At 37.2% G+C, this 17147-nt stretch overlaps 1 protein-coding gene across 6 annotated transcripts in view; it reads right to left on the minus strand.

The window, feature by feature from the left end:
* The window catches only part of Gk (glycerol kinase), a 73828-nt gene that overhangs the window by 35196 nt on the left and 21485 nt on the right, over positions 1-17147 (minus strand). For 2 of the 6 annotated variants that reach the window (XM_029534022.1, XM_029534020.1), the window contains exons 4-10: positions 15872-15949; positions 11033-11116; positions 7623-7699; positions 5865-6002; positions 2622-2731; positions 1829-1895; positions 755-772 (exon numbers count right to left, since the gene is read on the minus strand). In XM_029534022.1, the coding sequence (XP_029389882.1) occupies positions 755-772; positions 1829-1895; positions 2622-2731; positions 5865-6002; positions 7623-7699; positions 11033-11116; positions 15872-15949 (572 nt within the window). The remainder of the gene's footprint in view (positions 1-754; positions 773-1828; positions 1896-2621; positions 2732-5864; positions 6003-7622; positions 7700-11032; positions 11117-15871; positions 15950-17147) is intronic. The other 4 variants (XM_021188840.1, XM_021188839.2, XM_021188837.2 and 1 more) reach the window with 3 other exon arrangements.

Raw genomic sequence — 17147 nt, forward strand, 5'->3', positions numbered from 1 at the left:
TAGAGATCAAATTCAGGGTCTATGACAAAGTAAGCAAGTGGTCTACTACTGAGCTATACTCCCTGCCTAAGACCCGATAGTTTTATTTATTGTATATAATCTTTGAAAATGAGCCTGGATACTATTGAAAGTTAGACTAGATTAAAGGCTTAACTATCAATCATTATGAAACCTAGAGGCTTTCTATTTATATATTTATTATAAAAAGTCTGCTTATACTTCCAAAATGATCAAACTTTTAACACAATCTAAGGCTGTTCAGGCATATAAAGCGCTCTGTTTCCTTTATTGGGACAGGCTTCTGGAGGATTCCAGGAGGGTCCTCTGAGGGAGCATGCAGAAAAAGTGACAGTGCATTTCCAACTAACTGGTCTGAAACACTGGGCAAGATATTAGATAAGACAGATACACAAGATATTTTTAAAAAACCTTTCTAATGTCACTACTACATTAAAGGCCAAAGTACATTATAACTATAACTGTACTTTGCAATGGGTAGCATGCGAATCTCTGGATCCCCCAGAATTTTAGAAACATTGATTTAAATCTTATGGGAAATATAAATGAATAAACAAGATTCTGCTTCCTGTAAAAAAACTAAAATATGACTATAGCTTATAATATTTTAGAAGGTCATGGAATTTCTAAATGCATCTGTTTAGTGAATGGACTTAGGTTTGTCTTAAAAGACATGGAAATGCACTGTATCTTTTTGAAATGAATGAGTAGCATAATTGGTAGGTAGCCTACTCACCAGGCTATGAGAGATTTTCTACAGTCAGCAAGGGGGAGAGAGGGGGACACAAGCATAATATTTTAAATGCAAGAGAAAAGTAGGCCAATTTAATGTTTTCTTTCATCATTCTCTGAAGCTATTTCAAAAATAGCTTCATTTGCTCTCACCCAAGTGAGTTTGTGATCATTCTGAAACTATGAAAGCACTGTAGCTAAGCAGTGGCTATGCCTGCCTTAAGCAATTGAGCATTGCCTTAAAGTGCTCACACAGAGCACTTAAAAATTCCTGCTCAACCATTAACTAGAACATTTGGCATTCATTCCATTTTTATTAACTCTATGAATGGAGTTCCTAATATTTTTCATGAAATGGCTACTTTTGAAGTTTCCTTAAATTTATTTTTAAGTTTTATCATGCATGTATATCATATGTGCTCAAATGCTAGTTGATACCCTCCTAAAAGTTACTATTCCTGATACTTGACTACAAATTTTCAAAGATGCTAAGCACAGTTACTTTTCTCCTTCTGGGTTTAAGGAAAATGTCTGTTAAGGAAATAGCCTTAATTAGCAACCTAATTTAGAAACAGATTCTTTGCTTTCAGTTCCTTTGTTAAATTGTTCCAAACTGACAAAGAAGGAAATATATAAGAATAGTTTAGCCATGAAAAGGGATTAACTAGGAAAAAGAACACTAGATGTGACTAATACCTGCTCTAAATTAAAAGCAGACATCACAGCTACTACAGTTATATGGGAGAATAAACTTTCCCAAGCATTCCCACACCACTGTTGAGAGTTAGGTTATCTACAGTACTTTCAAATATTAATATTCAAATGACAAAAACAATATTATTGAAAGGAAAGCCAATTAAAGTTTATAAATAGAACATCAATTGGTAGTAAGGACTCTGAAGTTTTTAGTTATAAAACCATTTAAAAAACATTAAATTCTTATTTTACATACTACCGACACTCACAGAGAAAGTCCCCAATCCCAAGCTATAAAATGTAATAAAGTTAACTGCTGAATTCTAAAGGGCAAAGGTCTTTCTTTCTTAATGAAATCCCTTCCTCCTCCTATTTACTTTACCATTAGGCCATAGATCTCAGAAGAACTCCGAACACTGGGAAGAATTTCCATTGGAATTCCAAAAAATCTGAAAAAAGAATAGCTTGGAGTATAAAACACTGTTTTGAATAAATGTGTAGACACACTTTAAATACACATAATTGGAGAATAGGTGTGCCTGGTCACATAATTCAATAGTGACAAACACATGAGTCTAGAGAACATAGCTATATGTTTGGGTATTTAACAGTCCAAACTTAACGAACCAAATCAGTATAAATTTAAAAGCACACTCAGCAAGCAAAGAATTGTTCTAAAAGAGGCTAACCCATAAAGAATAATTAATGTCATGGTTGGTGAGATAGCTCCACAGATAAGGGCACTTACTATGGAAGCGAATGACCAGAGTTTGGTATATTGAAAGCCAAAGGGCAGAAAGAAAATGAATCATAGAAGTACCTTCTGGCCTACACACACAAACCTTATGTGAGTGTGTACACCCACGCCTAATATATAAAGTTAAAACACACATATACAATAGAATCTGGGTGTGGTAGTTCATACCTATAATCCCAGACTTTGTGAAGCAGAGGCAAGGGAATCCCCACAAATTCAAGATTAGACCGGGCAACAGTGAGACATTATGTCACAACAATGCCCCCCAAACAACAAAACAAAACCCTCGTACAAATACACTTGCATACTGTAGTTGAAATATCAACAATATATGTTAATATAAAATGACCATTTGCAAACAGTACAATTGAGGCTCTAGACATACAGAAGAACGCATAGGGAAAACTACATAACTTACTCGCAGAGCTCTTTATCCCATTCCAAAGAATGAATGTTAAAAAGCATCGTCCTGCTTGCATTTGTTACATCTGTACAGTGGACACCCCCATGGATTCCTCCTGTTAAACTCTAGATGGAATGAAAGGAACGGAGTAAGTCTGAACTAATCTGCACTTGTATTTATATGTTGTCAAGGGCAATTGTCAGCAGCAGGGTACATAAAACAAGCAGAAGAACCAAACATTTCAATAATTGAGGTGTCAGCAGCACTCAAAAATATAATGTAGAGCCGGGCGGTGGTGGCACACGCCTTTAATCCCAGCACTAGGGAGGCAGAGGCAGGCGGATTTCTGAATTTGAGGCCAGCCTGGTCTACAAAGTGAGTTCCAGGACAGCCAGGGCTATACAGAGAAACCCTGTCTCGAAAAAACCAAAACAAATACATACATACATACATACATACATATATATATATATATATATATATATATATATATATATATATATATATAGTGAGCTACACATGTAATTTTAAATGTCCAGTAGGTGTGCCTGTAAGATGGCTCATCAAGTAAAGACATGTGCTGCTAAGCTTTGATGGACCAGAGCTAACTCCTGGGACCCATAGAGGAGAAAAGGAGAGCTGACTCCAACAAGTTGTCCCTCTGACCTCCACACAAATGCCATGACAAGCATTCCCCCTCATGCTCCCACAGAGGTAATTAAAAAAAAGTAGCTACATTAAAAACAAGTAAAGCTTTTATATATATGTATGCATATATATATATATATATATATATATATATATATATATTCTATATTCCATCTTATTTAGCTACTATATCATATCTAAAATAATATGTAAATATATAATCAATAAAAACATTATTACTTTCTTTGGTCTTAAATCTGAAATCCAGTGTGCATTTTTTAATTATTTTATTAGATATTTTCTTCATTCACATTTCAAATGCTATCCCGATTGTCCCCTATACCCTCCCCCTACCCTGCTCCCCTATCCACCCACTCCCACTTCTTGGCCCTGGCGTTCCTCTTTACTGGGGCATATAAAGTTTGCAAGACCAAGGGGCTTCTCTTCCCAACAATGTCTGACTAGGCCATCTTCTGCTATATATGCAGCTAGAGACACGAGCTCTGGGGGTACTGATTAGTTCATATTGTTGTTCCACCTATAGGGTTGCAGACCCTAGCTCCTCCATTGGGGTCTCTGTGTTCTATCCTATAGATGACTGTGGCAGTGTGCATTTTATATTTGTAACATAGCACAGTTCAGATTGACAGCACTCAAATATTCACAGCCTCACTTGTGTGCCTATTGTATTCATACAATTGTAGTCAATTAAAGTCAGTTTTTTTTTAATCTATCTTTGGAAAATACAGAGCTTTACAAACTTTGACTAGGTGAAATTTAACTCTTCCAAGGTTTATAGGAAACCTGTCTATTTTTATTTTCTTTTTTTCATAACACCTCTTTTGCATATATCTTGAAAGCAGAATTATAAGCTCTCTATAACACCTTGGGAACCAATAGTGCCTTCCTTCAAGTGTAAGGAGGAGGCAAGAAAAGAACAAAGGTAGATAAATAGCATCCCACGGGGTGTGGCCCCAAAATGTTCTCTCCTGTTTCCTACAGCTTGTGCTTCCCATTTCCTACATCATTCTGCTTCAAAGTCACTGCTAGAGCTATTCATTCAACTGTGACTGACATATGAGAAAGCACTTGGCTTCTACAAAGCACAAAGTATACATTCCCTGGCAAACTACAGATGAGTGGAAAGGGTAACTAACTCTTCCAGGACATGTTCTAAAGATCTGCTGTATGGATTCCATAAATGAGAATAAGGACAAGACTAACCTGAAGTTCCTGCAAATATTGAAAAAGTTCCTCACATAGTTACTGAAGTATACACAAATGGAATTATGTGAGTATAGATAAAGCAAGATTGGCACAGAGGTTTATGATCTTATAGGTGGCTTACTGTATTGCCTATGTTGGCAACAGTATTGCCTGTTTGAGAGCACATTAACAAAAAATGCCCATAATAAATGTAACAGGGATAAAAAGGGAGAGAGAACATAAACCACAACAACACATATACTATATTGTGGAGCTGGAGAGATAGCTCAGCAATTAAGGGCATTAATTCAGGTTTAATTACCCATACATCACCAGTACCCATACATCAGCTCACAACTGTATTAAGTCTAGTCCCAAGGACTATGACTCTCTCTTCTGGCCTCAGAGGACACTGCATGCACATGGTACACATACATGCAGGCAAAATACCCATGAACACAAATAATAAAATAATTTAAAAGATAAAAAAAAAATCTACATTATAATCCAGGTGTGATGACATATATGTATAATCCCAGAACTTGGGAGGCAGAGGTAGGTAGCCATCTATGGTCTTCACAGCAAGTTCTAGGTCACCCAGGACTATGTAATGAAATCCTGGAGAGAGAGAGAGAGAGAGAGAGAGAGAGAGAGAGAGAGAGAGAGAGAGAGAGAGAGAGAGAAAGAGAAAGAGACAGAGAGAGACAGAGGACAGAGAGACAGAATGGAAATGGCTAGATGTAGTGACTCTTGTGTGCATCTCAAGACTCAGAAAACAGAGGTCGGTGGAAGATTGGCAAAAGTTTAAATCTGACAGGGTCTACACAGTGAACTGCAGACCAGTCTGGTCTATATACTAAGATCATATCTCAAAAAGCCAAAACCAGAAAAATAATGAGTCATATAAATATCTAAAATGTTAATTATTACTGACCTGTGTTCCACTCTGGACAAAATATTTTAATATAAAATTATGCTATGGTTTAATTTCGTATCCTGGCATGATTTCCCAAGGGAAAGTTATCAAATGTTGACAGTGAAGAAGAAAATAAGTGTAGATAGTTTATTGCATGAAATAGTTATTTCTTCTTAGAAATGGCTAGTGGGCTAGAAGAAAATGATAGGCCTGAGAGAGAAGCTACCTAGATTACTTGCCTAAAAGATAAGAGTTGTCAAATATGGTATTGGTAATTATCTTCCACTGTCACTCAAATCAAACAAGAAAAATAAAAGAGAAGTAGATAAAAATATCTCTCAAATAGACGCTGAGCCATTCTGCTGCTGTTTGAGTAGTTTTCCCCAATAATGATGCTGAATAAAAGTCCAAAATGTTGGTAGAAAATAGGACAATTTAAAAAAATCCCCCAAAACATTTTTCTCTGCATACATCACATTTAAACGTACCCAAATAAGCCATGAATCAATGGTCCCAAAAAGAGCTCTATTTTCTTCAACAGCCTCTTGGACCTTTTTCACATTGTCAAGGAGCCAACGAAGTTTCACTGCACTGAAGTAAGTGCTAAGTGGAAGGCCTGTCTTGGACTAAAACAGTTAGGAAGTTCAGTCAGTAAATTAGACTTAGCACAGTTGAAAACAAGGCATCTAAACAAAAGAACTCAACAAAACATAAACTGGATAGTAGTTCTAATGGGAATGCTTTGTGAAGGACTTTGAAATGAAAGCACTTTTTCTAGCCCATGGTACATGAAAGCGTGTTTATGGACAAAGATCAGAGTGGTTATGTTGGCAGTTCAAAGAGCAGACACGTAAGCAAGGTAAAGAGAAAACTAAGCAATCTACCATCTTCTCATTAGACAGTGACAATATAATGCTATTGTGAAATAAATTGCTCATCTGTAGATCCTAAACCAAAATTCTGCATTTTAGTTTTCTTTTTATGGGAGATTGTGATTATATAATAGTTGTAAATCAATAACAAGAAAGTTATTCTCAAACACATAGGTTAATAACATACTATATTCGATTCAAATAACAGAGTAATATAAACTTAATGGAAAATAAATATACCAGAGCTCAGTGACATGCAAGCTTAAAGCAATATGGAATTGCTATACATTAGAAAGCAGTTGGCTAAAGTCAGCAATACAATGAATGGGTAAGGGTTAAAGGGGTAAAGACGAAACTCATGTATGCTTATTGATCTTTCTTGAGAATTTGGGCCTGGGGGCCAGGAAGAATCAAAGCTCAGAAACAATGGAAGAAAATAACATACCACAAATATGTTGACATACGGACATATTATTTGACTTGGCAGGGTCATCCCACAGAAGAACATACCAAAGGATGTCCTCACAAAGATCTTGGAAAGCTACTAGACATCAAGTCTTAAAATGATGCAGGTAGGGAGTGGAAGAGTTGCCTGCAGTGGCTGTGCAGAGAAAACTCACAACCCTTGAAGGAGACTGTAGATGGAGGAATAGAGAACTTTGCAGGGTGACAAAATAATCAAGAATAGGTAATAAATGGGCAGGACAAGACGGAAACTACTTAGGCGGGGAAGGGCACAGACATGGGATTGTTTGCTAGCCTGTAATTATTAACGGTGTTTGAACATTAATTTTAGATTTAAGAACCAATGTGTCCCTCTGGAAAATAAAAAGGGGACATACCTCACCAAAAATAAAATAAAACAAAGTACCAGAAAGAAAATACAATGTCTTTTGGAGTTCTAGAATAACTTGAACTTGCTAAGGAATTAATTTCATTTACCTAAAGAGAAAAAATCTATATGACGATCTAAACTTAGACATCTATTCTTCTTCTTTGTGTAAAGAAAGTTGTTTAAGGTCTTCAGTGAATGTCTAGAATACTGGCTAATTTTTCTTTCTCCCTGAATTCCTAAAAACCTAAAATTAGATACTATGCTGATAGATTCTTAAACGACAGGTAAATTAAAGAAACACCCTTGGGGAATATGATTTAGGCTACTGGGATAAATACAATCTCTACGAGTCTGTCCTCCAGTTACCTCACAGAACAAGAAAGACAGAAATGTTAAGAACCAAACTGGCCTCATATAGCTGAAGGAATAAGTTCTATAAAATAACCACATTGTCATATACTAAGGTAGTCTGTCTCACGAAATCTGTGATTTTTTTTTAATCATACATTCTTACAGTGTACTTCTAAAAGATTTCTTACCTTGACAAAGTTATTATTTCCTGGAATTCTTTTACTAAGGTTCTCAACAGTAGACTGGGTTCTTAGGTCAAGCCACACTATAGATCAAAACATAATAATATATATGAAGAACTTCATAAAAATGAGAACCTAGTGAAATCACTGTCACAGATAGGAGACTGATTAGTTTCCATATGCAATTAAATTTTAAAGGACAGAAATTAGAAGATTAGAAATGAATGGACATACTGTTAGAAGAAAATATATATTTACAAAGGAGAATTGAAAGCTTTTATGCAAAATTACAGATCAAAAGTATAAGAACAATACAAACCTTAGGGCTTTTATTTTGATAGGAAAAAAAACTATGAAAGAGTATTTGGAGTAGGGATTTTCTAAACACACATGGATGGACAGAAGACTTGAAACCCGGGCAGGCTAGGTGGCAGTGCAAGACACTCAGCTCAGGATAAAATGTGTATTTTAGAGACCTTGGGAGAAGACTGTGACAAAGACTAAAGAGAGAATCTAAGCCCTATTGCTGAAGTAACAAAGGATTCAGTCTCAAGTATGGGATGTTTATTTACATTAAAATCTTTCAAAGGATGCAAGATATGAAATCATTAAAAAATTCTATTTAATTACAATTCATTTCTTTGCTGGATTATATGGGGAAAACTCTTATGAACCACTATTTTCTTTACTAAATTTGCTGCCTGCTTTCTGATCCCCAAGGAGAAAATGTCTCATTTTGATTCGTGTCAGAAGCTTGGGAAATAGAAAGCACTAAAAACAACATCATAGATTGCATAACTAACAAACAGAACCAGATTTGCTATTGTTTTTTAAAGATAGGGTCTATTGTATTTAACTTTTATAGCTTTTAATCTTGTAGTGGTTACTTGGTATTTTTAAATGTTAACTATGTTTAGATGCCTCCTGAAGAAAAATCAAAGTCCATAGTCTATTTAAAGGATTCTGGGGGAGGTAATGCAAGCTTGCACACTAAATTCTTTTAATGCTGACAGACACCTAGTTTGACTCACTTAACTGTGTTACTGTGTTCTCTTCATTTAAAATCAGTTCTTTCCTCTAGTAAATTTCAACAAATTCTAATTATTTAAATTGCAGAGTTCTTCATTTTGATGGGACTAATTCCCATGAGATTTTAACTGGAGACTTCCAGATATAATACTGATTTTCATAGGAAGAAAAAGCCGCAAGCAAATGACCCACATGACAACCAAGAAAATAGGATAGTAAAACCCCCAAAACCAGATTGGCCTATTGGTAAGATCTGCATATGGTACCTAGCATCTCTTTACAACAGTAGTATCATCTCAAATTCCCTTTGGGGATCTAGATTTCCAAAATCCTCAGCCATGTGGTTTATCTGAGAATTCACCCTACCCCAAGTTCCAGGGTTGGGTATGAACCCTAAATTCTTACACAAGAGATCCTTGGCCAAATTACCCAACTGAGATTTATGTTCAGTCTGCAACTGCCATTTTTCTCAGCTGCATTTGGCACTGTCATTTGGGCCTGCTCTTCTTATGAGGGAAGATCTGTCAGTCTGTCATGTCAGGAGCCATCTCATCTGTATTCAGAATGAATCAAAACCTAAACTAAGCTACCAGTGGGTGGCTAGATCCATTAGTAAAAGAAATCACTTTTTTCCCTATTTAATTGGAGTCAAGTTTTCTATCACAGGACACAAACTTTTAGCAATATCAGAGGTGGCAACATCTCCCACACCAAAGGAACAAGAGTCAGCTACTTTTTACAAGGAACAGCCTTATGTGGTGGTGGCAAAAATAGACTTTCCTCCCAGGCAAGCAACTTTAGCAGATGGTATTGGATTAACAAGAATAATTGGGGAAAAAAGGATTCAAAGAGAGGTTTTAAATCTGGGCTATGTATGATGAATGAGCACATCTTAATCCTCAGTGCTCTGAACTACAATGAGCTATGAGTTTAAAACTCAATGTAGTGAGTTTTGATTGCTACTTTAAAAAACTTAAATAGGATAGATTAGGGTAGCAAATATTCGAGTTCATTGTACTTGGTAGGATAAAGGTAGATTTGGGAAACATTTGTTTCAGTTATATGAGTTTGTTGAATTATGACATAAAATTCATTTCGTAAAGAGAGGTCTGAACAAATAGATTTGAAATCCATTGCCTTGGCTCTCTAGCCTCTTGTTTTGATCATGCAAGCTAGTGTTCTCCCTCTTTCTCTCTTCCCCACTGCCCTGCCCTCTCACTGAACGGTGGGTAGAGATGAACAGGGTGCTTTACAGATGCTATGCAAGTGTTCTTTCACCAACTCTACCCCGCCAGTCCCCATTTACTCACATCTTAATGCAACACTTACTGGGGAGCTGAAAGCTGGGCCCCATACTCCACAATTCTGGGACAGGAGATCCGTGAATAGGACACACAAATTTGTCTTAAAATAAGTGTCTTCCTTTCCAGAAATCACTACTAGAATTCCACAGCAGTGGTTCTTTCTTAGGAAGCCTAAAGAAACCACCTAGAAAACGTTGAATTTATCTAACCATAACCTACCTTGCAGGATTCTGGTTCAAGTCTAGGCCAGGGTTGAGCTTATGTGCTTTTCTGTGAGTATTCCAAGTTATCCAACACAATACTACTATGTGAGTATGTGTTTTACAGGGCATGTTTTTTAGAGCAGCAATGTGCTCCAATTTCTTAATTCAAAACCAAACCAAACACTGTCAATAAGGTAGCACTAGGAGCCTCAGTGGTCCTATGACTTTATTGCTCTTCAACAAAGACATGTTAACCAGACTTGCAGTTACACTTGACTACAGTGGTACCTGTCCACAGAATTAAATCCACTCCACAAAGAATCAAAATATGAATGTAAAATCATGAAACCGAAGTTTGGCTTCGCTGCCATCAAGCTTTGTGATTGATGATTTTTTTTAACCCTTCTTGACCTTTTTTTCCCCTAAATATAAACTAAGGGTGCTGGAGTAGATGGTATCAAAAGTCCTTCCCTTCAACTGTTCCAGGACTTCAGAAGGCTGCCATGATATTTCCTTTGTGCAATCAATGAGTTCATGGCAATTAGAGTACACAGAATGAATTAGTACAAAGTGCAAAGGGAAAGATGTCAGTGGTTGATAGACTACCCAAACAATTCGAAAAGGTTCAAAATTAATTGAATTAAGAACAAAACAATTAGAAAACTCATCACAGAAACTAAGATGGCAGAATTAGATTTGCAGAATAAAAGACCAAAAGCCAAAGAGAGGATTCCCCAAGCTGGAGGACTGAGCCCCTTGTGCAGGTAATTTCTGAGATGGAAAGAAGTGAGAGATCCAGATCTGACGGCAGCAGTCAATTTCCCCCAACATGTCTTGAGTTGGAAGGCTGGAGAGGGAGCAGTAGCCAGAGCACCAGTACCTGAGGAAGCACCAGCAGCTGGAACTGAAGAGCCAGAGGGGACAACGGCAACTGGAACTGAAGAGCCAGGAGAAACTGGAGCAGCTGGAGCATTAGGAGAAATAATGGCAATTCATGCTAGAGATAGCCAGGTTCAAGGTCGATGTACGCTTGCTTTGAGATGGCAGATATTTGGGCAAGTTCATTAGAATGAATGGTTTTCTACCCATGAATGTAGAAAAAGAAATGGAAGAGACATAGAGTAGAAGGGGAACAAAGAATGTCCAGTCCGAATGTCTTGTTTACTCGTACTTCCATTTGGATGAAGACCTTGGAAGTATGTGTTTCTTGTTCAGAAAGAGTCTTTCCTACTTGGCAACATATATGCAATCATAATTCAAAAAAAAAACCACTGAACTGAAATCATGCATTATATATTACAGGAGCACATCTTCAGGGGATGTTAAAAAGGAATGCTACCAAAGAACATGCTATAGAGTTCCTGCCATGGTCATATTACACCGCAGGACAGGAATGAGCTATTTTGGGAAAACACAATCCCGAGAAAGTACTTTCCTCATTGGGTAGCTGGAAGTAAAATCATTTCCACAGACAGGAACAGCACTGTCTAAAGACATAGCTAACAGCTAACTTTCAAGGTTATAAAGTAATACATAGCAGGGAAATAAATTCTAGTGTGTGCAAAATACTATTTAGTCCCCTTCTAGAAGGTATTAATGACATTTATTTAGACTGAGTAAATTGAAATTTCCATGGTCCAGATGATCCAATGAATAGTTTACAAAAATAATTTGGATGGTGTGAATAATGTCCCATCTAATATATGGGTAGTACATTTAGTTTGTCCAGATCAAAGAGTTTTAAAAATGAAGAGAAATTTAGTTGCCTCAGTCTTCATGGACCAGATAGCTAAGTGATATGCACAATATAGAAGAAACCATAATCTTTAGAAAATATTGGAAAATAAATCACACAAATCTGTACATTTTGGCTAATCATCACAACAGGAAGCAAACACATGTAAGAAACAAAATGGAAAAAAAAATCCCTGGGGTCCACCTATGTCTGGTTGGCTAAGCACAAAGCATATAGTAAATCTCCTCAGAGACAATTTGTCCTGAGTAGTTTCTAGTGTACAAGATGAAGAGGAGACTCCATGTTATCCAACACACCATAAGCAAAGGCCACCAGAGTTTTACAAAATGCTACTGACTTCTTTCCCTTCAATAATATAAGAATTGTAAATGCCAATAGTTAGGCTCTTAATGAGAAGAAAAGCAGGAAAATTGAAACCTATCTCTCCTGAACTTAACTAACTAACTCACTCTCTCTCTCTCTCTCTCTCTCTCTCTCTCTCTCTCTCTCTCTCTCGCTGTGTGTGTGTGTGTGTGTGTGTGTGTGTGTGTATGTGTATGTGTATACAAGTGCATATACATGTAGGATCTGAAATCAACTTTAGCTGTTAGTACATAAAAGCCACAATGTCAAAGACAGACTTGAGTGTTTGGGAAGCAGTGAAGCACAGTGATGCTCCTCCTTAGATATTACACTCGATTTTACCTTATTGATCTCAGAATTAACACACTAAAATGGTACATCTAAAACTGGGTCATCATATGTACCCATGGAACCCAGAGCTTTCACAGCTGTTTACAACTAGAAAAGATACCGGTAAGCACACAGCCTTATTACAAGTGAGCATAGCCTTTGTCAGGATTCAGTCTGTTCAATTAACCTATGCCAGGGCCAACACTGACTCTCAAGACTCTTGTATCTTATTTTCCGTGCCAGTATTCTAGGAGAAAATATATTCAGTGCTTACGACATACATGTAATAAAAAAAGAAGGCCACAGGGAAGCGATTCTTTTCATTATTACATTTATTCATTCAGTATGTGTGTATGCATACATGTGACTGTGTGTACATTGCACTGGCATGTGTGTGGAGGTCATGTGACACTTGCAGTCAGTCTCTCCTTCTACATGTCCATCCCAGGGTTCAAACTCAGGTGATCAGGCTTGATGGCAAGCACTCAATGAGGTATCTCAGGGGATTTTTTAAAAAGACACATACAAATGATTCTTCTCATTTTCCTATTCATAATAAATATTGCCTATCAGTTATATAATTCAGTTAAGTAAAAGCAGGAAAATGTCAAGAATAGGCTAGAATAACAGAGCTTTACAAGGGGAAGAGGAAAAGGAAGGAGTGCTATGAACAGATTTCTTTGTTTTGTCTTGTGTATCCCAGGCTGCCCTCAGAGAGTCACTGTATAGTTGAAGGTAAACTTGAACTCCTGATCTTCCTGCCTCCATGCCCCCAATTGCTTAGATCAAAGATATGCCCCATCACAGACTGACTATGTCATAGAAAAAAATTCATAGCGAATTCCTATCCCCAAATTTGAAAGAATTAGGATGAGAAAACTTAGGGAAATGATTCGCTCAGCACCACCAGTGGGCCCTCACCAGACCCTATCAACTGGCACTTTGATATCAGTCTCAGACTTTTAGCCTTGACAACTATAATAAGCATGTATCTGCTGAATAAGCTACCAACTCTATGGTATCTCGGCTCTAGCAGCCTTAACTAAGATAGAGAAAATTAAAACTTCAAACATCACATCCTGATACAAACATGCCACAGAAGCTTGACCAAATGTCCATGGGGCAATCTAACTCTATTTCCACTGATCCCACCTGATCTTCCTTTGGAATAAAGCTGCCAAATATTCAATACCATGATGAAACCCTCAACTGAAACCCACAAGTATGAATGATATTTCCATGTTTTTCTGGATGAAATGATGCTAGAAACGTCTATCCTTGTAATGATTAAGCAAGCTCTTTGTCCAATTGATTATGCCCTCTAGTTCTTTTCCCATTTCTTCTTCTAGCTCCCAACTTCTTACTCTTTATTTCTGGGACAGAATTGTAAATGACAGGCCTCCTTGGTTTGTTGTGATATACATATATATATATATATATATATATATATATATATATATATATTCACCACAGAACATAAAACACACACAGGCATCTAGCCAAGGTTTTACATTTAATTGTACATTCATTTCTATAATGAGGTCATCTATAATTTGAGATGATCACGTCTGTGTTAGAAACTTTCAAATCTGCATTTAAAGCAATCTAAAGGCAAGTGTGCCTATAGCAGTAAGCCACACCCTTGGGAGACAGAGGGAGGGAGATCAGGAGTTCAAAGTTATCTTTAAGCTACACAGTGGGTTCAAGGCCAGCTTGGTGTACATAAAACCCTGGCTCCAAAACAAACAAATATACAATGAGACAGCTCAATGGACAAAGGTGCTTGGTGCCAGGCCTGACAACTTGTCTTTGACCCTTGAAATCTACAAGGTAAAAGTAGAAAACTGACTCCAGCCAGTTAGCTTCATTTTTCCACATGCATGCCATAAAATGCATACTTGCTTTCTCCCAAAATTAACTAATAAAAAGCTTCCAAAAAATCTAATTTCTAATTGCCTAGAAAATAGTTTCAATCAAAAGTTTAATATTGCATGTAAAACAAAAAGCTATTTTCCTCCCTTAATATTTCCTAATTAATGTCAGTCTTACAAGCTCGCTTTATTTTTCCTTCATCTCTTTTATGAAACAGCATTGGTGTTTGGTTAAAGATGGAGTAATATAGACCTTAAGCACTGTGATAAGAGGAAAACAGGTACTCAGAACAAATCACACAACCTGGAGCACGGGTGTGGGCTTCTCAAGGAATGGTCACATTCTTGATACTTATGAATCCCTCAGTGTACAAACACACAGTTGGCTCTATCCTCTGAGACTACTTGGCAACGATCTCAGTAAGTAAGTAGCAGTTTCAGTTCATAGCCTCACTGCCCAGAAACATCCTGTCCTGTATACATATACATAGTAGATTTACATGCTTTTTATTTGCTTCCTCTTCCTGTTTCATATTCCTTTCCTTCATTGTAAAATTCATTGTTACCCTTCTTTATAACTTATTATGACTATCATATAGTATTTTATCTTTTTATCCTCACTTGTTTTGAAACAGAGTTTTGCTCCCCAGCTTTAGGTGATCTAGAATATGCAATGTAAGGCAGGTTGGCTCCTAACTTGAGGCAATCTTCCTGCCCCAGCACTGGAACCAGAGGCCTATGCCATTAGAGCCAGCACGATTTGCTATTTGTCACAGAAATCTTTTAAGGATTATGGATGTAGAACACAATTTTCCTTTTAGGATGTAGCATTATCATGTAGTGCTCTGCAACTGCCATGCGCTAAGGACAATGCTAGTCTCTACCCGGGGACATTAACACCAAAGACCTGACACCTAAAGGTAAGAGTCTTGAGTTTTTTGCGTTTTGTGTACCCTGATAGAATAGTTAAATCTGTAATGGAAGCAGTTAAAAATCTGATAATTTATCTTAACAAGTTCAAATTTTTTAGATTAAAAAGTAGATATGCAAATAGTTTATAGATAATTTTAAGCACTTGCAATTTTTATTATTTTTCAGGGTAGGAGGGGGAAAGATGTCTTTTCGATGTCAAAAACACAGTGGGGAGTCAACAAACCATCCTGGCAATATCCACCCATTTATATTAATACAAAGACTCAGCAGAAAGAGTGAGCAAGGGTGAAAGGAAATTCAGTATATGAATAAATATGATCTAAAAAATTTAAATATATAACATCGCATCTTTAAGAGAAGTCTGCTGGCCATCTCATCAGATTTATAGGAGCCACGGACATACGGCTTTTCAGTCAATTATCTTATTTGGCTACCTTTGCCATTGGAACAAGGCCCTGTGCTGGACCTCTCCGCAGGAATAACTTACCCACGGCATTGTAGAGAGGCTCTCCAGTGAGCTTGTCCCAGACTACTGTGGTTTCCCTCTGGTTGCTGACACCAATGGCTTTAAAGCAGAAAGAAGGAAAAAAATTAAACATGTAGACTATTACTTCAGAATAAAAGCAACAACTAAACAATTTTTAAACTTGCAATTTTCTGAAATAGGCTCTCACTATGTAGCCTAGAACTCTCTATGTAGTAGACAGACTGGCCTTAAATTAACAGAGACCCTACCACCCCACCACCTCTGTCTCCAAAATGCTGAATAAAAGGCATATATTACCACACCCAGCCTTCCATTTGGAATATTTTTGGTGGTAAATGGTTCATTTTCCTCAATTGCCCCTGGATGAAGTTAACATGCAATATAAAAGTTTTTAATTGTACAGAATCCTTCTATTTCACTACAATCACACAATGACAATCCATATCATTGAGGAAAGGTCCCCAGATTTTCTCAAGGGATGTAATAACTTCACAAGCTTATGAGGAGCATTTGGTTACTGTGTTGAGCAGAAATAAACTCGTTAATTTTAGTTCTTTTTTTTAAAGATTTATTTTATTTATATGAGTACACTGTAGTTGTCTTCAGACACACCAGAAGAGGGCATCAGATTCCATTACAGATGGTTGTGAGACACCATGTGGTTGCTGGGAATTGAACTCAGGACCTCTGGAAGAGCATCTAACTGCTGAGCCATCTCTCCAGCCCTGTTTCGTTCTTACTATGTGAAATTTCCCTTCCTATGGGTATACATATGTGCATATCTGCATTTTAAGAAAAAAACCACAGCCAGGCAGGATAGTAAGCATGCCTGTAATCCCAGTGTTTTGGAGGCAGAGTGAGGAAGGAGACCAGGAGTCAAGGTCAGTTGGGGCTACATAGTTCAAGCGCTATGTGAGGTACTTTCTGTAAAAACAAATAAACAAACAAAAAAAAACAAAAAAGAGGCCAATAAGATGATGGCTCAACAGGTAAAGGTGCTTGCCATGCGAGGCTGACTTGAGTTTGATCCTTGGAATCCACGCAGACGCAAAGAGAACTACAAAGACTCTGCAAAGCTACCCTCTGACCTGCACACACCTGCCATGACATATACAAAACCCCACCCCCAAGACACACAACACAGCCAGACCACGTGTTGAGAGGGGGGAGGAAGGAAGGAAAGGAAGGAAAGGAAGGAAAGGAAAGGAAAGGAAAGGAAAGGAAAGGAAAGGAAAGGAAAGGAAAGAAAGAAAGAAAGAAAGAAAGAAAGAAAGAA

This window comes from Mus pahari, chromosome X, assembly GCF_900095145.1.
Source record: "Mus pahari chromosome X, PAHARI_EIJ_v1.1, whole genome shotgun sequence".
Lineage (NCBI taxonomy): Eukaryota > Metazoa > Chordata > Mammalia > Rodentia > Muridae > Mus > Mus pahari.